This window comes from Pelophylax lessonae (assembly GCF_965119305.1).
Source record: "Pelophylax lessonae genome assembly, chromosome: 8".
NCBI classification, from domain to species: domain Eukaryota; kingdom Metazoa; phylum Chordata; class Amphibia; order Anura; family Ranidae; genus Pelophylax; species Pelophylax lessonae.
This window is the reverse complement of record NC_138775.1, coordinates 76,378,662-76,406,506: the sequence shown is the minus strand read 5'-3', so window position 1 is coordinate 76,406,506 and position 27,845 is coordinate 76,378,662. Positions and strand designations below refer to the sequence as shown.

Sequence of the window (27,845 nt, the reverse complement as noted above, 5' to 3'; positions counted from 1 at the left end):
TCCAAATAGGAACATGTTTAAAGGGATGCAGGCCCAGCAGCTTTCCTCATTAGTGCTCTGCAGGTGCACAGCTGATTCATAATTATGAAACTACTCCTATTAGACCCACTCAGGGGCACAGAGAAACATACAGGGATTTCTTCAGAATAACAAAAGGTAGAAATCTGCAACAAAGGTTGTTAAAATCCTTGTAATGTAAATAGATCTCCCAGAGGGGAATGTTTTTTTTCTCAACAAAAGTGGAGTTACGCTTTAAAGCATTTCTATGGTCAAAATGTAAAAACAAGTTAACTTTCACATTGCATTTCATTTATTTCTAGCCTACTATTAAAAATCAGAATGATCTTGAAGTTTGTAAACTTACTTTGTGAAGACTCTCACACATTTACTTGTGGATATCTGTGAGACATACTCTCTATGTCCTGTGAGTATGCATTGCTGTGTCACACGTTTTACAGAGCCTGCCTTCTGAACTAAAGAGGTGCTGAGAGGAGGTGTTTTCAGAAGGTGGAGTCAGTACATGAATCACTGCTTGCAGGCAACAAGGTACCTTGGGATATGTAGTCCTTAGAAATTGCAAGTAAACAGCAGAGAAGAAGTTGCAAAGCATTCATGGAAACCAGTGTTGTGGCAGTAGATGACCATCAGACAGGTGGCACTCACAGCATTAAAGGAGTTTTTCCAGTAAGGTTTTATTGAATTGTCAAAATAACTATGCTTATAATAGAATGGGTATGTGAGATGAATGAGATCCAGTCCATGGAGAGGATGATTGATGCCCAAGACAAATAACTAAATCAGCCTCTGATGGTGTGGACACAATGGGAATATGTCCACACTTTAGCTAAATTCTCTCACTGTCTATAAAGTATGAGATCAAGTCCTTTTTATTTTGCCCCCCCCCCCCCATGCCTCTTGTCCCTTTTCCTAACATCGAGTCTTTGTGTGCTTATTGGGGCTTCCCCTCTCCTTTACTCCCTCTCCCTTCCCCGGAACCTTTTTTTTTTCTTCTCTCTTCTATCCCTCTCTCCCTTTTTCAACATTACATGAGCGACAGAACATTTATATGCATGTGTCTATGCCCCCCTTTTGCTGGTTCCTGGTAGTGCCTACCCCTGCCCTGTTCTGTTCCTCTCATGTGACTTCTTGTTGCATTTGTTCTATATTTGTGTATCTACACTTATCTATAAGAACCAGCATGATTGTTATTTAGTCTCTACGGGATTTAGTCTTGAGCGCTGTTTTCTTTAATTATGAGGATTTTTCCTTGCTGTATTGCAAATTAGTGTTGATGCCAGATGCCTCATAGGTTCACTTCCTTTATTGGGCTAATATGCCCTGACCTCTTTGGTTACTCTTGGATATCATGTGAACCTTATGTTCTCTACTGTTAAATGACATGCTGTTTTATACCCTCACATCTGTTGTACTTGGAGATGCACTGAACCTCCTTTATCTCCATTGTATTTAACTGTTTTTGTATTTTTTTCAGACTTTTGTAGCAATTTGAAACTTTCAATAAACAAAGATTATACATAAAACTAACTTTTTTGTATTGCTATTACAATGCTGATGTTATAAAATAAAGTAAAGTGTGTTCTGTAACAATGGAACTGCTTTAAACATGTGAACATATATATTCTTACCGCAATATAAACAGAGAGGGAGGGTAAGTATGTGCTATTAGTTTGAAATGGATATTATCCAATGCTGCCTCTTACTTCTGGTCACTTCTGGTGGAGATTTGGAGATGTTGTACCAAAAAACCTTCAAAGCAAGGATCTCCCTGCTAGTGCTTTAGTCATTCTGTGGAAATGTACTTCCGCCACATTTCCTACTACCTTTTGATCAATATCCCACCAGTCTTTAGAGCACCAGTCAACGGGGGAAGATCTAGCATGAGAAAGCAAGTCAATTCTCCAAGATGGCTGTTTTCATGCTGAGACACTGTGCAGAATAAGACATGGTCAGTCGGTCATGGGGAAAAGACAAGCTGCAGGGAGATAACAGGCAATACTGGTGATTAAAGTAATACTAGTGACTAGTTATTTGCCTACTGTTTTGTCTTTTTTGGCACAGCCTCCAGTGATTTTTAACAACTTAAACATAATAACTGTAAACTGGAACAAGGTCAACCTCATCAATGTGTAGCTACTCCTTCATTGTCCAATTAGCAGACTGCGACAGAAGGTGATCCAGAAAGAGCCGTTTTCTCTTGTGGTCACCCTACAGATGGGTGATTACCATTATCTTGATTTTAAGGGTGGAAGGGTGTTGGACTGAGAAAATGGAGGTTGCTTATATCATACCAATAATGTATCTTTACTAGGACATATACAGTGCCTTGCATACATTTTAACACCCATTTAAACATTTTGTAATGTTACATCTTGGAAGTAAATTAGATTTATTATGTTATTGATGGTGCTGATTACCAAAAAAACAGTTCATAATGTTAAACAAAATCTACGTAGTTGTCCTAATCATTTTAAAATAAATCTTGAAATGTATTGATTTAAAAAATGCACTCATTCCCATTGATTTAAAACCTCTAAGTTCTAATGCAACAAACTGCATTCAGTAAAATAATTAATTGATTAGAGTCCACCTGCATACAATAACAATATAGCTCAATATACTTCTTTCTAGAGAGCCACTCTGTTTGATAAAGGGACATACCCAAACAAACAACAGCATAATCAGAGTAGATTGTCATTCTAACAAAACAAACTTGAGGTAACCTTCTGGCAAATCACCAATCCAAATTTGGTTATATAATGGTTCCTAACCCAAAACATACCCTGGGGTACCAGCAGGGCCGGTGCTAGACTATTTTACGCCCTAGGCAAGACCAGCTAATTGCGCCCCCCCCCCCCCAAAAAAAGGGAAAGGGTTAAAAACTCCTCTATGTAATACCCAGTGACCCTGATCTGATGATTCCTCCATGTTATCCTGTCATACCCAGTGACCCCCATATTCCTTCATGTCCTTATGTCCCTCTATGTCACACCCAGGGACCCTGATGTTTTTCCATGTCACATCCTGGGACCCCAATATTCCTCAATGTCATGCTGTCATACCCAGTGACCCCAATGTTCCTCTATGTCACACCAGGGGCCCCTGATGTTCCTCCATGTCATACTCAGTGAGACCCTGATGTTTTTACATGTCACACCTGGGGACAGCAATCCCCCATGGCACACGAAGGGACCCCAATTTCTCAGGGCACACATGGTGACCCCGAACCCCTGTTACACCCAGTGACCTCTATCCCCCATTTCACATCTGGTGACTCCGATTCACCATGGCAAACCTGGTGCCCCCGATTTCCCTTTCACAGGGATCCTCCATGTCACACCCCGGGACCCCGATCCCCTGTTCTGGGGACACCCACTAGGCAGTATGAAGAGAGTGGTCCGCACTCTGCCCTCCATCACCGACGCTCCTCTCCTGGACCACAGTGCTCACCATGGCTCCAACCAGCTTGTGGTGGATGGAGAAGCAGCTGTCAGTGCCGAGCTCCGGCTCAGGTTCAGCTCTCCTCCACTCCCTGCTTAATATCGACCCAGGGACGTGGACGGCTGCCCATCAGCTCAGTGCAGAGTATCACTTCCTGCTCGGGGTTTAGGCCACTCAGCTCCAGCCGAAGAGGATCATCATGCAGGCAGCACTCCGGTGGGCTCCCTTCCTGCCTATTGGGGCCCCCCCAAACAGCGATGAAAAGCCAAGGCCTGGTAGTTCTGCCACTGCCCTAGACACCTATCATCTTCCTCTGTCCCTTCTTCCTCGCCCACTGCCGCCTCTCCCCTCAGCTCACAAGGATCATTAATGATGGAGAGAGAGTGCCGACTCGTGGCTGCGCCCCTAGGTTGCAATGCGCCCTAGGCGCCTGCCTAGTTTGCCTAGTGGAAGCACCGGCCCTGGGTACCAGTAAATCAAATATTAAAAATTGTATGAATGTGGAATAACTGTGCCTAGAAAAGCCCATCCACCAAAACTCCTTGATTAGGCAAAGAGTGTCTTACCCAACAAATTAACTAACAACTCAACAGAGAAACTGTCCATTTAACAGATTTTACCACAATCATGAGATGTTGAAAAACATTGCTGAAAAACCAATATCAAATATTGCTGAAAAATCAATACCAAATATGGAAATCTATGTGAGAAACAGAACAAACAATTGACAAAGTTCAGATGAACTGAATTATTTTGGCCCTAATGCAAACACCATGTATAGAACAAAGCCAACACCATACATCACCTTGAGAACAATAGACCCACTAGGGGTAATGTCATGTTTTGGAGACAATTTCAATTAGCAGGGACAAGAAATCTGGTTGAGCTTAAGAGCAGCATCAATAGAGACAAACACAGGGCAATTCAAGGAAAAAACACGGTTTATTTTTCAAAAGACTTACAGTAAGATGGGGATGGACGTTCACTTTCCAGCAGGACAATGAACCTGAACACACAACCAAATCTACACCAGAACACAAACCTCATTACCTCCTATCCTAAACAACTGTAAAATTTGATTTTCTATGTACAAATTTGATGCCCTCTAACCTGTTTAGCATACGTCTAGCCAAAAACAAAAAACTGTGGGAATAATTCCCTCACTCATTATTGGTCTAAATATTAATAATAATAATAGACCAGACGTCAAGAAATATCCGGAGACCATTTTTTGGATAACTATTTGGCCGCGGCCTTTATTTATTGGTTTTCAAACAAATATATCAACAATAGAATATAAACTTTACCATCAAAATTTTCTTTTCCACATAACCAAATATTGAAACAAATAAAACCAAAACCCAGCTATCGAAGCTCAGGTTATCTTAAACATTAATAATTGACCATAAACTTGTCCCCCTTTATAAAAGGTGACCCACCACATAAATTTTAGGCCACGACATAAAATAGGGGGGGGGGAGGGTCGCTCCGCTGCTGACAGTTTCATGAGGTAACTGGCTGTCACGCGCCCGCCCTTCTCCAGCCCCGCCGGCTCCAGGCTGAAGCGCCGAGCTGCTTTTCTTCTTCTTCCAGGATGACCGTGACGCTCTTCGGCTCCACCTACTGGCATCTGACGCAGTAAGATTGATGGGCCGCCTCCCCTCCTCCTCCTCGTCACCGCCGCGTCTTCTTCCATACTCGGTGTCAGAGGCTGCTGCTTCAGACCCAGCTGACATGCCAGATGGTAAGGCTAAATATTTGCAGATCCATTCCTCGCCTCCTTCAGCTTCAGCCTTCTCTATTAATTGCCTCAATAATGTCTTCATGCTAAAAAGGGGGAAAAGCCTATGGCAAAATATAGAAGCCCCTCACAGTCGCTCCGCTGCTGACAATTTCTTGAGGTAACTGGCTGTTCCACGCCTGCGGAGCCCTCTTTTTATAGACTTTGCCCCTTTTCCAGAATTTTCTCAAAATTTGACCATTCAAATTAGGAATTACCACACTGATGGCCCATTTCAAGTCTCCTCCCACTCCACTGAGAAAGGGGGGAACTTTGAAACTGCCTAAAGCTGCAGCCTTCCCATGAAGAAAAAAGGAGAAAGGGGGTCTTGAAACCCCTTAACCTTTTTTCCCATTTATTCTGCAGAGAATCATCATGAGCTACAACCCTTTTCACCATCTGTCATTTCACACAGTTTAAACAGATTGCCATGCAAATATTGTGCACATTTAAAACAGATTGCTCGCTTCCTGCTGGGATGGCCACATCACACAACCAGTTTTACTGATAAGTGCATGCATGTTGCAGGATATGCACATGCACAGATGTGGTGCATGTCTTTGGAAGATGGCAAAGACCTTCCGCACACCGCAAGCACGGGGTATCCCCATGCATGCATGCAGATGGTGCAGGTGTCAAGGTCCCAGATGCAGATATGTCTATGCCGAGTCCCAAAGATCTGGCTGAGACCTTTGGGTCATTTTCGCACATGAAAGGTTATTCAAAGATGGCGGAGTGAGGGGTAGTGAAAGGAAAACATCATAGCGCTGAATTCTCCTTTATCCTCTTCACAACTGCACTATAGCCGAATGATAGCTACAGCGTGGTTGCACATTGCCAGGAGGGTGTAATTTAACATTCTCCCGTGATTACACTGCCAGTGCACCCCCTGCACTGTGCATCCACAAGCATCTGTGATTGCTGTGTCCTTAAAACACAGCTGATCACAGATCATGGTAAAGAGACACTGTGATTGTCCAGTCACAGCTGAACAAAGTAAACAAACTTTGCCAGGTAGCAGCGTGTGAGGAGAGGAGAGCCGATAATCAAGAAATCCACACAGGGGACATCTACACCCATAATCAGGGCACTGATCATCAGTGCCCTGATTATCAGTGCAGCCCCAACAGTGCCCACCTGTGCTGCCAATCAGTGCCCACCAGTGCTTCCTGTCAGTGCCCATCAGTGCCACATATCAGTGCTTGTCAATGCCGCCTGTCAGTGCCCATCTGCGCTGTCTATCAGTGCTGCCTTTCAGTCTCAATCAGTGCCGTCTATATGTGCCCATGAGTACCATCTATCAGTGTCCATCAGTGCCGCCTATTAGTGCCCGTTAGTGCTGCCTATCAGCGCAACCTCATTAGTACCTCATCATCAGTGTCACCTCATTAGTGCCCATCAGTGCTGCCTCATCAGTGCCCATCAGTGCAGCCTCATCAGTGGATATCAGTGAAGGAGTAAAATTACTTATCTACAAAATTAACAATAACAAAAACTAAGAAAAACTTTTTTTTTTTTTTTACATTTTTGGCTCTTTTTTTTTGTTTGTTTAGCAAAGAAATTAAAAAAAAATAAACAGTGGCAAATAAATGTCATCAAAAGAAAGCTCTATTTGTCAAAAAAAAAAAAAAAGGTAAAAATTTTGTTTGGGTACAGTGTTGTATAACCGTGTAATTGTCATTCAAAGTTCACAGTGCTGAAAACGGAAAATTGGTCTGGGTAAAAGTGCCCGGATAGGCAAGTGGTTAAAGTGTAACACATCAAATCATAATCTCTTTTCTTAAATTCTCCCAAACATGAATAGCTCTTTGAAGCAAACCCAAGCATCTCTAACTTCACTGCAGCGCACTTTCCCTAGCTTCAGAATTTAGTCCTAAATGTAAAGTGCTGTCATGTATAGCACTACAGTGTTATCCTATACACTGCAATCAAGTCATTTAAAAATGGAACCTAGAGGTCATAAGTTATTACAAAATATTCATAGTATTTTGCACTTTTTCGCAAAGACCATTTGTTCATTTATTACTAAATATGCTGCTTTGTCATAAGTTTTCTTATAAAAGTCACGACCCAGGAGTGCGCATGCGCGGCAGCCCGACATGGACGTCTGATCCAGGAGCTCCGTCCCGCTCCGGCAATTAAGTGCTCGCTACGCTAGCTTCACGGCACCACAAGCTCCATCGAGGCACCCGCTTAACCCCCGAACTGTCCGGGCACCCTCCTATGTCGGCGGCTCCGGTCAGGCGGAATCTGGAACGGTCCCTGACCCCGGATCTCCCGCGGCCTTCATACGCCATGATGGCGGCGTCTGCTCCACCACCCGGACCTCGAGGAGGGCTTGCGGACTCAGAGGACATTGCAGACCCCACAACAACTCAGGGACAATACGGCTCACCCCGTGAGTACCTCTCCAGCCCCCCTATGTTCCCCGGCCTCCACAGAGTCCTATATAGGCCGCACTCTGGAAGAACTTCTCCTTTCCCCTATGGCTGACTTTTCTCCAGGCCCTGGCTCGGTGCCTGGCCTGCATCTGGACAACCCTAACTGCCCCCCTAATATGCAGGGGATGATGGCAATGTTCTCCAAAATGTTGGCTAGGGGCCTTTCTCACAAGGCTACTCAGATCACGTCCACTATTCAGGGAGATTTGCAGAACCTGGGGTCTCGCATAGAAGCTATCGAACAGAAAGCTGATCATACTATAGCCAGAACCAACCAAAATACAGCTAGAATTCAGGACGTCCAAGACCAACTTGAGACGGCGCTAGCCAAGATAGACGATTTGGAGAATAGATCTCGTCGTTACAACTTTAGGATCCGGGGGCTCCCGGAATCCATAACGGATGTCTCGGCTGCAGTACAGACCTTTATTTCTGACCTTATTCCTGGCATCTCTGCAAACCGCCTTGAATTGGACCGTGCTCACAGGTCCCTGCAGCCACCTCGCAAGGATGGTCTCCCCAGGGACATTATCGTGAAGCCCCATTACTACTCAGTAAAAGAAGAAATTATGAAACTTTCCAAATCCTCCCCCCAACTCACCGCCATGGGTCATCCGATTCAAATATTTGCGGATATTTCACTGTTCACCATCCAGAGGAGGCGTTCCCTCAAACCCTTACTCACGGTTCTCACTCAGCAGAATGTTAAATATTGGTGGTCCTTTCCCTTTCGCCTGAGCTTCTCCTTTCAGCAGAAAACCTATGGATTCTCTTCCATGGCCGACGGCGAGAAATTGCTCCTTCGCTTGGGTATCCTTTCCCAGGACGCACCGATACCTGGGTCGCAGAAACCTTCATCCGCCAAGCGTCCTACACCTTTCAGTCCAGTGGTCCCTCTGTGGCAAAAGCAGCAACACAAACGGTCTAAGGAGTCCAGACCTCCCTGAGTCTTTAGCACCGTGGCTCCAAGTGTTTTACCTTCTTACCTGATTGCTTCCCAAAATGGGAAGAACTACCATTTCTCTTTAGTTTGCCATGCCAACCCAGTTTTTGGCTGGCTGGTGCTACCGATACTTTTTGCCTTTCATATTTTTGGATCTTGTCCTGGACATTTTTGGGTATTTTACCCCCCATTTTTCTATTTCTACCATCATCTACATGTGTGACTGATTTATTTGTTTTATATTTGCTCTCCTGGTGCCCTTTTTGCGCTTACTTTTGGTATGGTGCGTTTTTTTTTTTTTTTTCAGGGGGAGCTTCGTGGGGAGCCCCTTTTTTCTCCACGGAGCTCCCTCGGGAGGGGGAGTTTTTTTTTTTTTGCTCCTCTTCCCCGTTTTTTGAGCCTTTGCCGGAGCGGCTGTCATGCCACTCCACCTGCTCCAGAGGTTGCACGAGATGGCTATCTTGTGCCCCCCTGGGGCTACCCCGGGTCCTGTTCCCAGGCTCCCGGTGGACTTATCCGGGTTCGCGCCCGGGCGCGGTTTGTCCGGTCGCGACCCTGGATGTGACTTTTTGTCACTGTTATGTACTTTTGCTAATGTAAATGCATTTGTATGGTTACTTTTATGGTCTTCACTGATGGCTAATTTTTTCCATGTGCTCTCCCACTTCCTCTTCTTTCTCCCTTTTTTCCCTCCCCTTCCTTCCTTCCCTTTGGTTTCTTTCTCTCCTCTTGTCCTAGGTCAACGTGCTGCTGCAGTCCTCCAGCTCTGGCTCCACTCCACGGGCCATCATTGGGCTGCCCTGTCCACGGGATCCCCGTTTGCGCAGTCCATCCGATGGTATTATGGCCTCCTCTGACCTACGAGCTCCTCCACTACGATTAGCTTCCCATAATGTCCAGGGTCTCAACTCCCCCCTCAAGAGGCGTAAGTTGTTTCAATATTACCACACTACACACTTTGACATTTTATTCCTACAGGAGACACACTTCCCTCCTTCTTACAATCCCTCCTTTGTCCATGCTAAATACCCGCTGTTCTATTTGGCGAACTCTGACTCTAAGACTAAGGGGGTGGCCATTTTCTTTTCAAGTAGGGTGAAGTTCTCCCTCACCAAGACAGTCCGTGACCCGGCAGGGCACTTTCTCCTCCTGGTTGGGGACATAGCGGGACAGACGTTTACGTTTGTGTCGTATTATGCCCCTAACAAGGGTCAGGCTAAATTTTTTTCTGCTTTGGCTGACCTGATCTCTAATCATGCGGTTGGTTCCTTGATCCTCGGAGGGGACTCTAATCTGGCGTTTGACCGCAGTCTGGACCAGTCCAGGCCGTTGTCTTCCCCATACAGACAACCCTCCCGACAGAGCTTTAGGGTCGCCAAGACAATCTCCTCTATGAGTCTTGTAGACATTTGGAGGGAGCTACACCCTACCTCCAAGGACTATTCCCATTACTCTGCCCCTCATCGCACATATGCTCGGATCGATCATGTTTTCGTCCCCGCTCCCTTTATCCCTAATGTTTGCAAGTCGGACATTCGCGATACTCCTCTATCCGACCATTCCATTGTCTCCATCTCTTTTTCTATACCGTCTCTTTCTAAGGCTCCGTCGTTTTGGAGACTTAATGAATCGCTTTTAACCAACCCAGTACACTGTACATTGATCAACAATGGGATAAAGGAATATTTTCGCCTGAATGACGTTAATGATATCTCTCCGGTATCTCTTTGGGTGGCCCACAAAGCCGTCACCCGGGGACATATCATACAACTGGCGTCCAAACTCAAACGTGAGCGGCGACTCGATCTGATTAATCTTGAACGCTCCTTCCACGCTCTGCGTAAAAATCACAAGAGGCATCCCACGGCGGACTCGTTGCGTCTCCTGGACGAAGCCAGGGTGGCCCTGAATTTGGCCCTTACCACGGCTGCGGAAAAACATCTTCGTTGGACCGGCGCGCGTTTTTACGCAGAACGCGACAAAATTGGCTCCTGCCTGGCCTCCAAACTGACCCCTAGGGCACGTGCCCGGGCCTTTCCCAAGATCAGACTGCCTACTGGTGCTTTGTCTCAAAATCCTACCCCAATTATGGCGGCTTTCCAGAAATTCTTCTCTGAACTCAGGGGTGACCGAACGTTTCCTGGACTCGATCCCACTCCCTACGCTCTCCTCCCCCCATAGAAAAAGTCTAGAAGACCCGATCTCTGAAGCCGAAGTGCGGGATGTCATTAAAAATTTGAAAACTTCATCAGCCCCAGGCCCTGACGGTTTTTCGCCAATATATTACAAAACGTTTGCTGATACCCTGGCCCCATACCTGACGAAATTATATAACTCTTTGACCTCTGGTTCCCCCCTGCCTCCAGACCTTAATGCTGCTCTTATATCGGTAATCCCTAAACCTTCTAAGGATCCTAGTGATGTTTCTAACTATAGGCCTATATCCCTCATTAATAATGATATCAAGATTCTCACCAAGCTCCTCACGAACAGACTAAATGCTTTCATTTCACAATATGTTCATAAGGATCAGGCGGGGTTTATTCCTGGTAGACAGGGAACGGATCAAATCCGACGAGCGGTGGACTTGATCACGGTCCTGGGCTCCGCCTGGGATGGTGGGCCACCGCAGAAGGGTTTTCTCCTTTCCCTTGATATCCAAAAAGCCTTTGACACGGTAACGTGGCCCTACATCTTTGGGGTGCTTGGGAGATGGGGTTTTGGACCCCGTTTCACGAACATCCTGCAATCCCTGTACTCCTCTCCATCGGCCAGAGTGCGCCTTCAAGGATGCTACTCTGACCCTTTCCCTATAACCAGAGGCACTCGCCAGGGCTGTCCTCTTTCGCCATTGTTGTTCGCTATAGAGATCGAATAATTGGCGATTGCCCTTCGGCACGATGTGGATGTCTCGGGGGTACGTTGTGGGGACAGAGAACATAAATGTGCATTGTTTGCGGACGACATGCTTCTTTTTGTCACGAATCCCGTGCTCTCTGTACCTGTGATTCTTGATCGCCTTAAAGTATTCGGCGCTGCTTCGGGCCTGCAGGTCAATCTTTCAAAATCCTGGGCCATGAATGTCTCATTAGACGCATCACAACTACCCGCTGCGAAAGCCTCCTTCCCATTCTCCTGGAAAGTGGATTCTATCCCGTACCTGGGTACTCATCTGACTCCCTCCATTACTTCCCTTTACTCGGCCAATTATCCCCCTCTTTTCAAAAAGTTTCATGCTGACCTCACTGCCTGGTCCACACACTCCCCAACTGCTTGGTTGGGGAGAATTCATGCGGTAAAAATGACGTTGCTCCCTAGGGTCTTGTATCTCTTTCGCGCACTTCCAATCCCGGTTAACTCCGGACATCTAGCGGAACTGCAAGGGGCAATTATTAAATTTGTTTGGGGTTCTAGAGGTCACAGGTTCGCCAAATCGGTACTTTACCGCTCAAGGGACAAAGGAGGTCTTGCTCTCCCTAATCTTCGATGGTACTACCAAGCGGCCCAGCTAGCCCAATTTTCTGCTATTTATAGACGTTCTGCCAAACCGGACTGGGTCCATATAGAAAGACAAGCTACCCCTAATCACACGCTGGACTTCCTGGCATGGAGGCCCCCTAAAACTAGACCCCCAATTCTATCTCCTACGCTGTCACACTCCTTCTCCGTTCACGACGCCCTATCTAAGCACCCCAACCTGATATCTCCCATGAAACCACTTACGCATCTTTTTCATAACCCTAATTTCCCCCCTGGTCTCAATATCAGAACCTTTGGCTGGTGGCTCAACAAAGGGCTATTTCGGATAGGTCATTTCTTCAATTCTATGGGCCCTCTATCTTTCCCACACTGTGTCAGTTCCCTTAAAATGCCTCTGACCGAGAGGTTTCGCCACACGCAGATATCCCATTTTCTCCACTCAATTTGGCTTACTAAACCTGACCCTCCCCAGGTCACTTCCTACGAACGGTGGTGTTCGGAGGCCGGTGATCCTAAAGGGGGTATATCTCTGATTTACAGTGCCCTCTCTGACACCACGGATAAACCCAAATACATGTTGGACTGGGAAAAGGATCTTGGTGTGGAGCTGGAGCTGGATGACTGGAGTTCCCGATTCGGACGCGCTTTTAAAGGTATTGTTAATGTTTCCTTGATCGAGGCCAATGTGAAATTGCTTACCCGCTGGTATTTGGTTCCTGCACGTTTAGCTTGTATGTACCCCAACTCCTCTGCTCTATGCTTTCGGGGTTGTGATATGACAGGGGACTTCCTTCATACCTGGTGGTCCTGCCCGAAGCTCCGAGCTTTCTGGTCGTCCATCTTTCGAATGGCCCGGAAAGTGGTTGGATCTTCCGATAGTACAGTCTCCCCTTGTAGCCCTGCTTAATGGTAGAATTTCGGGTATGCCTAAATCCTCCCAAAAGCTCCTTCACTTCATCCTGTTGGGGTCCAAGCTTACCATAGCCAGGGCGTGGAAGAAACCATGCGTTTCGGTTAGGGAAGCCAAAATGAAGATCTCCTGGATCATGACCCAGGAGAAGCTGTCTAGTATTCTCTCTGACCGGATGGCCCAGTTTGAGTCTACATGGGAGCCATGGGCTAAATACGTTCATGTTGATCTATGATGTTGAATGTTACCTGTTTGACCTAGGACCCTCTCCCTCTTATCTTGTCTCCCCTCCTCTTCCTGCTCTTCTTTTCCTTCTTCTCCTTGCGAATTTGCTATGGTATCAACCCAGTATTCTGGGCAGGGTCTTCGCCTCTGGCCTCCCGCCCAGGGGGCGGATGTGTCGCCACCTTATAGGGGCACGTCCCCTGGTGCGGGCTGCTGGATGGGGGGGTCCTTGTCTAGTAGGGTCAACCTCCCCTTCCCCTCCACTTCGGTGGTATATTCCCTATTTGATACAATTTGATCCGTCTAGTACCCGTCCTCACCTTTGCCTCCTCTTTATTGTATGTTGGGCTTCGCAAGGGCAAACTTTTTCGTTTTTTGCTTGTGATACTCACAGCATTATGTTTGATTTAATTGTATCCTGTTCCTGTTGTACCAGACTGTACACTTGCAATATTCTTGATGCCTTTTTGTGTTTGTATTTTTTGTTTTCTGAAAATTCAATAAAAACTATTGAAAGTAAAAGTCACGACCCAAGAGCTTTGCTGCCGAATCATCCCCATCCTGTTTCTGAGGCTAACCTCCTGCTCAGACTTCCATTCATTGCTTTTACTTTGATTATCCTTTAAAGGGCACAACATAGGAAAATCAAGGAACATTGTAATCAGAGTTGCTACATACTGTTGCCTGACATCAGAGAGGTAGGCACAAGTTCTGATAAGTAGTGTAAATTGGTTGAGAAGGCGTATAATAATATACTGCAAACTAAGCACAATGGGAGACTCCAAGCCATTAGCTGCAGAAAATGGGAACTATTCACATTAAGTTTCTGTAGCTGCTAAAGAGGAAAATGTTACCTTTTTAACACTTATGTGAGTTTTAAGATTAAAAGAGGCAATTATTAAACAGTATGTAGCTGAGCCCCAAGATTACTTGCAAGAATTTACTATGCAGTGCAGCATTTTTTTTTTTTTTTTGAAACCTTCACCAATTCTGTCATTTTGCTGAACTGCAGAACCTACATGGTAATATTGTTCTCTGTGGAATGTTGGATTCAAAGTGCCGAAGCTCAGTTGCTCATTTTTATGTGACAGTATTTTATGTCTGAAAAATATAAAACAAGCTATGCTGCTTGCATATATATATATATATTCTGTGCTTTGGTAGCTAAGTTCACACAAATAAAAATGATGTCTGGTTTGCACACAACGGATTTACATTTGACCTCCACGAGCAACGAATTATGAAAACAATGGCTTCATTTCCTCAGCTGTGCAAATAAAGACTGCAGAGCATTCCAAAAATGTTAGAAATAAAGTTACGCAAATGCACACAGTAGGAAATGATACCCAACTGTTAACAAATCTCAAAGGGCAATTCTGTTTAATTATCAAGCTGCAAAACATCCAGGCGGGATCTTGATAGGATAGCTCCTAAAACCTCTATGCACATACAGGAAGGGGACTTGTAAAAGAGGTTTTAGGGAGATGAGCAAGCAAGAACATTCAAAACCAAAGGAAAGGAATATATGTGACTTTCACTCTGTGATCTCTCATAAACAAAAAGTGTCTGTCGGCTGGCTACACACTGCAGCACGTCTTCCCTATCTCGTTTGGAGACCAATGCCACTGGATCTTTTATATATGCAGATTGCTCTGAACCATGAGGGCATAGGCTATGGTAAACCATAGGTATCTTGATATTTCCCAGATCTAGGACATTTTTCTGGTGTGTTGAATGAGTGCCGGTCACATCCCTTCCACTGGTGGTTCCTTTAGTGGGATGACTTTGGTTTCAATATTCCCCTGAGCCTATGCTTTTACATTGGGCATTCATTCATGAACATATAAAAAGTGTTTTACTCACCCTATTCCTGAACAAGCTTGATGCAAAATATTTCCAGAGGGGTCCTATCTACAACTAAATGACTTATCAGTTTCAGATGTTCATTACCATATTTTGTTGTCTGATCTTGTACCAATATGCACTATATAATGTTTGTTGGTGTTAACACATGGTTGTTATGTTTAGGCCCCATTGGTGTGTTATGAATGCCAATGAACTATTTTATTAGGTTTTTACCCTTTTGCCTTATGTAATAATACCATTTTGTGATTTTATATCAAATTTTTCTTAATGTGCTTTTACTGAGAGATCACAGTAAAAGTCCCATATATTCTTTACCTTTGGTTTGTTATGTTCTTCTTTGACATGTGGTGCCTGTATCCAGAGATCATCTCTTTTTATGAAAAGCTAGAACATTTAAACAGCTATAGGGTTTGGTAAATATAACAATCTAGAGCTGCGCTATAGACCATCATGCCCCTACACCTCTGACCCTGGAAGTAGATCCACCAGCTGTTCACAATCTGCTTCAATAACACATTGAATATGAAGATAGAAGGAAGCCACACTCCATTGTAAAAGCTGCACTGAGGGCTATTCAGCCAAAGGGTGCACAGATTGATTCAGCCATGGGAGATCCTAGTCGATCTCTCTGTGCACATTTTGGCTAAATACATTTTAAAGTGGAGTGTTGTTTCCTTCAGTCTTCATTTTGAATGTGGCATAGGATTTGGTAACTGAAACTGGAGTACATGTATATAATTTTGTTCCTTAAAAGCTCTGTATAGTGCTGACTGTATGGGGGGGGAGGACTTGATGTTGCACATAAGAAGACATATAAAAAAAAATAACCACGCAAAAGCATGAGATACATTTCTCAAGGGCATTGGAGTGAGCCAGCTGTAAGCATGACAGAGCTTTATTTCAAAAACACAGTACTTACAGCAAATGGTACAAGTTTTGTTAACATTTGGTGTAGACTGCTTTCATTAACAGGCAGGGTACAAGGAAGAGTATTTTGAATAAATCACAAATGATGCAAGAAAATCTGTTGGCCAAAATAAGGCCATAATCTCCATTCATTTGTTTAAAGGTGTTATCCTACAAATCCTAAAGCAAATTACTGCAAGTTGGATGTAATACATGTTAAAGTGGGGATAAAATAAGGCAAACAGCATGGTTTGTTGGTTTATTTTTTTATTTTGCTGATTATATATTTTAGAACACCGAATTCCAAATGAAATTGGAAGTTCAGTGCTTTTAAATACAAATATCACAGAGAACTATTTTTTATTCAGTAATTTGTTATATGATAAATTTGGAGTATTGGTCAAAGGTCTGAACATTTTTGCAGACAAGATATCTGTAAAGCCATAGGAGTGTCAGGTTTACTGCAAATGTTCATTAGCTGAAGCTGAGGCTGAGGCTGAGGAAGGAGGCGTGACTAGCCTCCAAAACACATTGGCTGGCTGTTTCATCCCAAAGTATGACAGGTGTTCACCAGCTCATGACAGCTCGTTCTTTCAGCATCCTCTCTCACTCATCCACCTGGAGCTGCCACTGCGGCTAGGACTGACTTCACGATCCAATGCAGGATCACCCCCTGAACTCCTCCGGGCACTTTTACACATTGTTACCCTGTGAGTGAAACTTGTTATTGATTTTAATTAATTCTTAATAAACTGTGCTACATTTTCAGTTCGGGTTCCTGAACCCAAGTGCAAACAGCCACGCCTCCATTGGAGATTACAGCTTTTTTCATCCTTATTGATTTCATTTAATTTAGACTGTGCACCTGAGATACATATGGATATATATATATATATATATATATACACACACACAGTATCTCACAAAAGTGAGTATACCTTTCACATTTTTGTAAATGCCACTGGAGTCCTCTTCCACTCCTCCATGAAGACATCATGGAGCTGGTGGATGTTAGAGACCTTGTGCTCCTCCACCTTCTGTTTGAGAATGCCCCACAGATGCTCAATAGGGTTTAGGTCTGGAGGCATGCTTGGCCAGAGGAGTGGAAGAGGACTCCAGTGGCAACCTGTGAAGCTCTGGTGAACTCCATGCCCAAGAGGGTAAAGGCATTGCTGGAAAATAATGGTGGCCACACAACATTTTCACACTTTGTACCCAATTTGAACATTTGGACTTAGGGGTGTACTCACTTTTGTTGCCAGCGGTTTAGGCAATAATGACTGTGTGTTGAGTTATTTTAAGGGGACACTCACTACTTTACATTGAAGTAAAATGTCATTTCTTCAGTGTTGTCACATGAAAATGTATAATAAAATATTTACAAAGATGTGAGGGGTGTACTCACTTCTGTGAGATACTGTATATATAGTCATATCTCTCTTGGATATTCCACACCTGATTATCCAAGGCAGCGCTGAAAATTTTTGCTTGCTTGTCCATGGTGTGAAGTAATCTTGTGATGTACAGTTGATAATGGTATCCACTCTCCAATATGTATTCATTATAGACCCTATGGTGTATGTATTAGGTATTGCAGACAAGTTACACTTGTTTTCTTTCATTTCAGATAGCCCCTCGATTAAATAAGTTCTAACTTTAAAAAACCTGTAGCTATATAATTACCCCCTCCCCCCTCCAATAAATATGTATTACCACAATGCAGTGCAAAATTCTCAACTAAGTTAAAAAGTCAATGCCTGCTTTATTTGTAATATATTCTTTATTTGATTTCTAAGTCTTTAAACGTACATGACAACCGTGCTTTTATTACAGATAGACACCATTAAAAGACATTTAAAATGTATCTTATATTACATTTGGTCCATAGAACAGGTTGCAAGATACTAAATATAAAGGATACTGCATTTTTCTCTTTAACAGGCTCTGTATATAGTCGTCTATGCATATGTTACATTACATATAGATTTTATATATAGATAACTTTATTTGTATCTCAACAATATAATCTTATTGCAGGTAAGCTTATTGAATGATAGAATATATTTTTTCAGGGTAGATACTACAAAAGATACAGATACAATTTAAACACAGTAATTCCTACATCACTATTTTGCTAAAGTAGATAAGGTATGTTGTATACAAGATAGCTACAAAGCGTATCTGTCAACTTCTTTTATGTCTTTGTTGTGTACAATCAAACATTTAAATACTGCATGGTTTCCAAACAACATTGGACTGAAATACATTTATTAAACAGCAGTCAGTGGCCAATATATTGTTGGCTCTGATACCAAAAGATTCTCACAAAGAATGGTAAGTTTATACAAAATAAAGTTACAACAAGACAAATTGCCTGGTTCAGCTACAGACATACCAAACATTATAATTCTGAATATGTTACATTTGAGTATGAGACGGCCCAGGGTCTACTAAACAATACTTTGAACAAATTATGTTAAAATATTTTTTATATATTTTCTACAATAAATGTGCTTGACATTCTGAGAATATTAATTTATTGCAAGAACATATATATAATTTTTTAAATTTTATACTCTTTGGACAAAAATGACAAACCAAACTAACATTCACAAGAAACATATTTTCACATAATATTTTTACTTAAAGTACATGTGCTATATAACATTGTTTTAAAAGCACAAAACTTGATCAACTATCAAGTTAATTGCGCATCTCTCTCACAGTCACACCTTCATAGGCATTTAAAGTGCTTCTGTAAATGCCAAACAATGCCAAAAGCAATTCAACATGTTCTTTTATTTATAGTATTACACCTTTGAATATTTTGACCATTTAGAAGGTGCTGTAGATCCAACCAGGGTGTTGTGTGGCTTAAGGGTGTCCTTTTCCCTAACAATTTGGTACCCTTTTTTTGATTTTTTGTGACCTAATATTTCTGAATATTTCCTTTCCCCTACCACTTACAACATCAGTGCCTCTTGGTGACAAAATTGGATAGGAGATATGTTTATCTAAATGCCCTTAATGTAGAAAAAATTATTGAGAAGCTTGTTGCAATTGAATTAAATATTGCGTTCATAGTGCAGTCATTTGTGCTACTGTGAAATGAAATTTACTGAAAGCTGGTGTCATAAAATTCCTCTGTTTGCTACAAAAGATACAAGTAAAATTTGGTCCCTTGAAACATTTGTTTAAGTGATTTGTGCTTGGATACCCTTGTTTTAGAATAGAAATAGATTCATATTTTCAGAAGATAAAAAAAAAAGTTATATTACCTTTAAAAAGAATACAAATAAACATTTTGTAAGTGATAACTAATTTTTTGTAAAAATTTGGATTAAAAAAAAAAAAGAGAGAGAACTAATATTTGTATTGAAATACTCAAATTCTTGGGAGCTCTTTTCTTAAGAAATTTTTCCATACAGAATTAAAAATCAGTCACACAAAAACCTCGTATCTTCATAGCCAAATACAGCTTTAGAAATGGTGTTGTCGGTTTACAAATTCAACTCTCACAGTAAAGATAAAAACAGTAACAGTCTAAATTGCCTGAACACACAAACCATTCATTTCACTCCACAAAACTGTAAGAAAATAGCCTAGTTGAATTCCTTGTGCTCTTCTATTGGTGGTCCCCTTTTTTGCCACTGGAGGTAGGTAAATTCTTTATTCCAGATGTAAATATGTGGTCATGTCAACCATTCTGTATTTATAAAACATTACACTTGCATTTTCTTAGTACAGTGTTTTTAAATATAGGCTTCCTTGTTTGCTGAATTACTCTTTGACAACTGTTCGGGTCCATTTTCTGAGTGAACAACATCATCACTTGGCTGTATCATAACTTGTAAGCGCTGGAAGAAGAAATCAATCATTATATGTTTTTATGTTAAAATTAATAAATAAATTAAACAAGCACTGAAAAAAAAACAATTCTCCCTTCCTGCTAAGTGGACTGCCATTTGGATGCATTTTTGGTCAATTAAAGTATAACTAAATCCATAACTGTATAAATAAAGGGTTAAAATCACTGTGTAATTTTTTCCGTGTCCCCTCTAGGGAGATTTATGCTCTCTATGTATCCTAGTAACAACTGTCACAAAAGTAGAAAAAAAGGGGGGGGGGTCCAAAATATTGAGTAGCCATCATAATAGGAACCAAGGTGTAGCAGAGTGGCCACTGAGAGCAGAGAGATTACTGCTTTCACACAGAGAGCAAAGGTCCCTCTCTTTTCTACTCCATCTGTGGCTGCTTTCTAAAGAAATTGACTATATACCTTTGCACGACTTTTGTTTTCATGCCTCTTAAATGTATTCAACTCATTTAAACTAAAAGTATAATTGGGCTTTAATGATTTTTCCATGGGACCCTATCATTTGTAGTTTCAACTCTCTATGTTGCCTACTTCTCCTCCCTTCCAAAACTTGCTTGCTATTTAGGTACCAGACTTTAAGTTAAGAGATTACAATCATTTGTAAGGCCTGTCCAATCAATAATGTAGAATCACATTTCTTACATCAGACGTTTCTTTAATTATTGATACATTTTTAGTTATCTCAAAACTATGCAATGGCATTTTCTTATATTGAATGAAACAAAACAATTGTATGCATAATAATTATGTTCCAGCTCATAGAAGAAGCCCATACCTGTTTTAACGATCCTTTTAGTGATAAAAACATATAAATCATGTATCCTGGGATCAGCACCATCGAAGACAAGGCCATGAACCAACCAACACCTTGGCCCCAGGCAGGAAAGACGTAGTCTCCCATGGTTAGAGGAGTCATTTGAACGGCACTGAAAAGGAACACCCCCTGCGAAAAGAAAATTGGTGTACCACATGAATGTCTTAAGAAATATGAAGCATATTTCAGGATAAAGTACAGCAAGACAAAAATGAATTAGTGTTGAAAAGGGCACAAAGTTAACATGAAGAAAATTAATGCAAAGTGTTGTTTTTCTGGTGTCAAAAAAAGACCAAAATAGAAGCCAGTGTAATGCTCTTTCCTAAGGGAAGCTTGTTGACATTTTGTTAATCAGTGAATTGCTAAGTGGTAAGTTCAAAAAGTCAGCCTGATATTACTAGAATAGTGCAGAAAAAAGAAGTAATTGTTTTTATACTGATTTAGTTAATTTAAAGATGCCATGTTACAAACTGAAAATAATTCAGGTACAGAAAAATCTAGTATTTTAAATGCTTGCTTGCATTGTTATTTTCCATAAACAATTTTTGGTTGCAATGTGCCTCTGAACTTGCTAGATAGTTTGACTTCTTTAGGAACCCTCAGTTCTCTAGCACAACCCCCTCCCTCCTTAAAGTCATAGGCCTCTCCTCCTCTGGAGTGGTCTGAATCTTTCCCCCCCTCCTGGCTGCCATGGAAGGAGCAAAGGAGAATAGTAGAGAGTGTCGCTTGATTGAGAATTTTAAAACTGCTGGAGCTGCTGGCATCACATCCAAGATGGTGGCACCCAGTTACAATCTCAGGGCTTTTGGATGTCTACGCAACAAAATTGTAGTTTAGACTGATCCAATTTCCAAAAGTTGCAGCTCAGTATACATAGCTAAAGGTAAGTAATGCTTAATGTTAAGATCAAGGTTAAGATCAGGAACGTATCAAATTTTGAGACTAAGAGCAGATTGGAGCTTGCCAGATTTGGTGGTTGGAGGCTGAAGAGTGGGAAATTTGAGTGGAGAGTGATAAACAGTTTTACTTTTGACTGCTGGCGATTGTTGTGTTTACAGTTTTAGGTGTTTTTTAGAGGGTCTTTCCTTGCAGTTTTTTTTACACCTTTTCTGTCACTTTTTAAATAGCCCTTTTTTTCCTTTATTTCCTTCCTTCAGACTACTAATAAAAGAAAGTGGTTAATTGGTCACAGGTGTTTCAGGTCCTATACAAATTTCTGTAGGACTCATTTTTGAGCTTGCTCATTCTTGAGCTTGCCACCTTTTTGCTTGCTAGAACTCTGAGCAAGTGGAACTTGACTACCTTTTGAGTTAAAAAACAGAGTTTAAAACAGGAGATTATAACAAGGGTCTTCAAGACTGTAAGTAACATCTCAAATTTTCTGTTAGTAGTATTATTGTAACTGGGAAAATGTGTGCTAGCAAGATTGAAGGTTTTGTGCAGTACACAGTGTGCTGTATGTATACAAACATGGAGCAACTGCTCCAGGATGGATACCGCTGTGAAAGATGTGAGCAGGTTGCCCTTCTGGAAGCTCACATTAGAGATCTGGAGGAGCAAGTTGCAACCCCGGGCAGAACTGACAACATTGAAAGGGGTCGTCTGCTCGCTGAGCAGGTGGCTAGTGGGGTTAATGGGGAGGGTGGAGGGGTATGTAAGGATTATCAGTTAGGAAAATGGGTTATTACAGTTAGAGGGAGTGGTAGGGGCTCACAGAAAAGAGCACCCTAACAGATTTGCCAAGTTTGGTGAAAATGTGGGGGTAGCAAGCTCAGAGGGTACAGCCCGAGATGTCACTGCTCTTCCTAACAACCAGGAGAGCAGCCCATCTAGTAGTGGTGGTAAGGGTAGTGCAGGTAGGTCTAGACAGTTGGTGGTAATAGGGGACTCTCTAATCAGAAGGACTGATTGAAAGAACAATTTGTCACCAGGATAGCCTTAACTGAATGGTTTGTTGTCTCCCTGGTGCCAGGGTTCGGCATGTGGTTGATCGGGTACTGGGAGGGGCTGGGCATAACCCAGCTGTCTTGGTCCACGTTGGAACCAATGACAGAATGTATGGAAGGTGGAGGCTCTTTAAGAACTAATTTAATGAACTAGGTTGCAAGTTGAAGGAAAGGACCTCCAAAATGAAATTCTCTGAAATATTGCCTGTGACATGCGAAAAACAGGGAATACAGGGGGAGATTAGAGAGCTGAATGCATGGCTAAAGACCTTGTGTAAGAAGGAGGGATTTGGGTTTTTAGAGCACTGGGCTGAATTTTCATTGGGGTACAACCTATATGCTGGAGATGCTTTGCAACTAAATGGAAGGGGGTCTGCTGTGTTGGGGGAGAGGTTAATGGGAAGGCTGGAGGAGTATTTAAACAAGAATTGGGGGATTGGGGGGGGGGATTACAATATATTGGCGCAGACAGGAAGAAAGATTAGAGGAACTGAATTTATTCTCTCTTGAGAGGAGGAGATAAAGGGGGGATATGATCAACATGTAAAAAAACATAAAGGGTCCATATAGTGAACTTGGTGTTGAGGTATTCACTTTAAGGCCATCACAGAGGACAAGGGGGTACTCTTTACACCTAGAGCAAAAGAGATTTTGTCACCAAATACAGAAAGGTTTTTTCACCGTAAGAGCTGTGAAAATGTGGAATACACTCCCTCCAGAGGTGGTTCTGGCCAGCTCAGTAGATTGCTTTAAAAAAGGCCTGGATTCTTTCCTAGGAGTACATAATATAACTGGGTACTAATATTTATATGTAAAGTTGATCCAGGGAATATCCAATTGCCTCTAGGGGGACAAGGAAGGAATTGTTTCCCCTGCTGTAGCAAATTGGATCATGCTTTGCTGGGGGTTTTCGCCCTCTCTGGATCTACTGTGGGTAAAGTATTCTGTATTAGGGATGATCGAACGGTTCGGGTCGACCATCGGTTCGGCCCGAACATTGGGTGTTCGAGGTTCGGCCGAATTTAGAACTTTTTGCCCAAAAAGTTCGGAATTCGGCAACCAGAACCGCCCAAAATGCAATGCTTCAGGAAATGGGCTTTAAAAGCCCATGATTGGACCAGAACCATTAGCAAAAGCCAATTGAGGGGGCAGGAGAATGCTAGGAATGTGATTGGAGTGACTAGGGGGTCCCTAGACCAATCATTAGTCAATACGCCCCCCAGTATATAAGATCGCCCCCGCCATATTCCTAGCATTGTTATACTGGACATGGAAGAGAGTGGAAGCAGTTCTGTTAATTTTACTTTAAAAGTGTCATTTAGCTATTTTTAGTGTGAGGAAAGGGATATCTAGTGTAGTTAGAGTGCTCCTTTACACTTAAGTTAGCTTCAAAAATTTAGTTTCTGTAGGGAAAGTATGAAGTGTCAGGGGACCGTAGTGTAGTGTAGGGTTAACTGGCAGTGACTGCTATGGCAGGGTGACAAAACCCTTCCATAGCAGGGTGACCGCTATAGAGAAATGATCATTTCTCTGAATAGCTTTGGCACACCCATATGGCTTCTCACCAGACAAGCATTTTTTATGCTGCAGAGGCTGCCACTGCCAGTGCTTTTTTGAGGACATGTTTGATGTCAGACATGACATCTGAACATGTGTATAGAGGGTATATATACACATATATGTCTGAATATATACCCCTAGACATATATAGGTGTGATAGTAGCAGAAATATATGCTTGCGCTAATGAAATAATTTACAGGAATATATTTCTGCTACTATCACACCTATATATGTCTAGGTGTGTATATAAATATATGTATGTGTGTATAAATACCACTATACACAAGTTCAGATGTTTTGCCTGCCTCAAAAGAACCCCAAAAAATGCCCAAAAAAACGCTAGCGTCAAAAAAAATGCCCAGGTGTGTTTTTGCTGGCATTTTTTGGGGGGTTTTGGAGGCAGGCAAAACATCTGAACTTGTGCACAGTACCACTATACACAAGTTCAGATGTTTTTCCTGACTGCAAATAACCCAAAAAAATGCCTGCTATTAAATTAATTAAATATTAAATATAATATATTAGTGTAAATGATTTCATTAGCGCAAGCATATATTTCTGCTACTATCACACCTATATATGTCTAGGTGTGTATATAAATATATGTATGTGTGTATATACACCACTATACACAAGTTCAGATTTTTTGCCTGCCTCAAAAGAACACAAAAAAATGCCAAAAAAACGCTAGCGTCAAAAAAAAAAATGCCCAGGTGTGTTTTTGCTGGCATTTTTTGGGGGTTTTTGGAGGCAGGCAAAACATCTGAACTTGTGCACAGTACCACTATACACAAGTTCAGATGTTTTTCCTGACTGCAAAGAACCCAAAAAAATGCCTGCTTTTAAACCGGCAAGGTGTTACAGCAGCGAAGCCAACTACCTGTCCTGAAAGTGTTCTAATACAAACAATCTTTTTTATGGTTCTGGACATGCTACAGAGCTGAAACTTCACATGTACACTTTTTAGACCCACCAGATACTAAATCCAAAGTCCAAAATCCCAAAAATCTTTTTTTTTTATTTTCTTTTCAATAATTGGCTTTTTTATCAAAAATGACAATTTTTAAGAACTTTTTTTTGTGTGATTTTGTGTCTGGGGGGTCTAAAAGGTGTACCTGTGAAGTTTCAGCTCTGTAGCATGTCCAGAACCAGAAAAAAAGATCATATAGGTGTTAAAGGAGGCTCCCACATCCCTGTTCTACTGAAAAATTATCTTTTTTTTTTCATGGTTCTGGACATGCTACAGAGCTGAAACTTCACATGTACACGTTTTAGACCCCCAGATACTAAATCCAAAGTAAAAATCAAAAAATCTCTTTTTTTTTTTAATTTTTCAATAATTGGCTTTTTTATCAAAAATGACAATTTTTAAGAACTTTTTTTTTTTGTGTGATTTTGTGTCTGGGGGGGTCTAAAAGGTGTACCTGTGAAGTTTCAGCTCTGTAGCATGTCCAGAACCAGAAAAAAAAGATCATATAGGTGTTAAAGGAGGCTCCCACATCCCTGTTCTACTGAAAAATTATCTTTTTTTTTTTCATGGTTCCGGACATGCTACAGAGCTGAAACTTCACATGTACACTTTTAGACCCCCCAGATACTAAATCCAAAGTCAAAATCAAAAAATCTCTCTTTATTTTTTTTGTAATTTTTTTATCAAAAATGACAATTTTTAAGAACTTTTTTTTTTGTGTGATTAATAGTTAATGGGGCATGACCCAGAACCCTAGGTACTTTTTAGGGGCATTTATTGGGTTTTAGGGCTTAAAAATTGTGTTTTTTGTTTACCGAAGTTCGGGTCCCATTGATTTCAATGGGGTTCTGAAATCCGAACCGAACTTTTGGGAAATTCGGGTGTTCTGGTCGAACCAAACTTTTCAAAAGTTCGATCATCCCTATTCTGTATATGGGATTGTATGGTTGTGTTTTCTTTTTTGTTTTTTATTGGTTGAGCTAGATAGACTTGTGTCTTTTTTCAACCTGACCAACTATGTTACTATGTTTTGCAGCACTATGGCCCAGAGTTTTTTTGGTTTTGGCCAATGGGGATACTGTCTGTGAAGAATTTTGAACATTTCCAGTATTCTCACAGGGAGACAAATCAGAAATATACTTATGTGTGTATAGGCTTCTAGCAAAACTGTCTGCTAAAGGGGACCTGAAATCAAAAAGTGATTATTAGCTATGCTATACAGACTATTTAGAAATGTTAATGATGCCTAAGCAGTACACTGAAAATATACCTTTGGTCTGGAATTCCTCCTGAAATAATCAGTTTTCTTGCTGGTATGTCAGGGTGTTTGTAGCCTTACACTGTATGTTTGCACTGTGAGACCTACAACTGCTAGTCCCAAGAAACCTTAAGGGCTCATTTACACTAGCCTTAAAACATGGCATTGGACATGCTTTTTTAAAGCACTTTGAATGCCAACCAAAGCACTTGTCACTAAATACAATGGTTAGTTTACAGTCTTGTTCACATGTTGTGTTTGCTCTACGTCAAAAATTATACCCTATATTGCTTTAGTGGTGCTTTAAAGCGTCCTCAGATACTCAATAGAAGTCCATGACAAAGATCGCTTGAAGCACCTGAAGCTTTTGAGAGGCTTTTATTCATCTTTATTTTGCTTTGTTTTGGAGAAATTGCAGGTATGAGATATTAACACAGGGGCATCTGCGAAGCTTCATTAAAGCTTCAAAAAAGCATCACCGAAGCATTATCGAAGTATCACCGAAGCGCTACAGAACTATCGCAGAAGCATCAAAACACATCAAAAAAGCATGTTGAAGCAGTAGGCGCTTTAATGTGTGTTAAAGTCTACGCAAGCGCAAATGAGTCCTAAGTGATATTTGGTGATTTCCATACTTTGCTGCTCACTATTTAGATTGCTGGAGGCAGGGCCGGATTAAGAGCATCATGGGCTTGGTGCTGAGGATATTGAAGGGCCTTAAGGGCCGTGCCTTGGCATGCACCCAGAGGAGGAAGGGTGCAGCCATGCATGCCTAATTCAACATGGGATGCTGTCTCTGAAGCCCATAAACACATCCATGCATCGGCAACTGTCCCTCCTTGTCCGGCCTTCGTGCTGTGTGGAGAGGTTCTGAGGGAGCTGCCTGGGAAAGGGAGCATAGAAGCCAGACTTCTGTGTTTACAAGTGACAGAAGAGCGGTAACAGTGAATATGGCCAACCCAGGGCCTATATTAAGGTAGGGGCCTGGAGCTGCAGCTCCAATAGCCCCTATGTTAATCTGGCCCTGGCTGGAGGCTCTGACACTAATTTTTTGTTTTTATTATAACCGTCACTAGGCAAGAAGTTGAATTGAGATTTCCTCAACTGGGACACAGACAGAAATAAAAGCTAACCTTTAATCAAAATATGTAAAAAATGATTGGCTACTTTGACAAATATCGGATTATTTTTTATAGGTTAATGAACCTTGGAGCACTTATGGATGGCATTATTTCCAGCCACTCTTCTTGTTTCATGGTAAATATAATCTGATGTTAATTAGGATATATCATGTAAATCTTACCGCTACAACAATGGGTGTAAAGAAAGACCAGCATAATTTCCACCAGAGGCAAGGTCTGTAACCAACCATTTCTTCAATGTTATCGTAGAATCGGTTGACTCCTGAA

The 27,845-nt window shown here is 41.9% G+C and overlaps 1 protein-coding gene across 1 annotated transcript in view; it reads right to left on the bottom strand.

Moving 5' to 3' along the window:
- Positions 1 to 19,752: 19,752 nt before the first annotated feature.
- Positions 19,753 to 27,845, bottom strand: part of SLC6A1 (solute carrier family 6 member 1) — a 250,407-nt gene continuing 242,314 nt past the window's right edge. The window contains exons 13-15 of the mRNA XM_082266530.1: positions 27,740 to 27,840; positions 20,663 to 20,830; positions 19,753 to 19,867 (exon numbers count right to left, since the gene is read on the bottom strand). Coding sequence (XP_082122656.1) covers positions 19,763 to 19,867; positions 20,663 to 20,830; positions 27,740 to 27,840 — 374 coding nt within the window. The 3' untranslated portion in view covers positions 19,753 to 19,762. The remainder of the gene's footprint in view (positions 19,868 to 20,662; positions 20,831 to 27,739; positions 27,841 to 27,845) is intronic.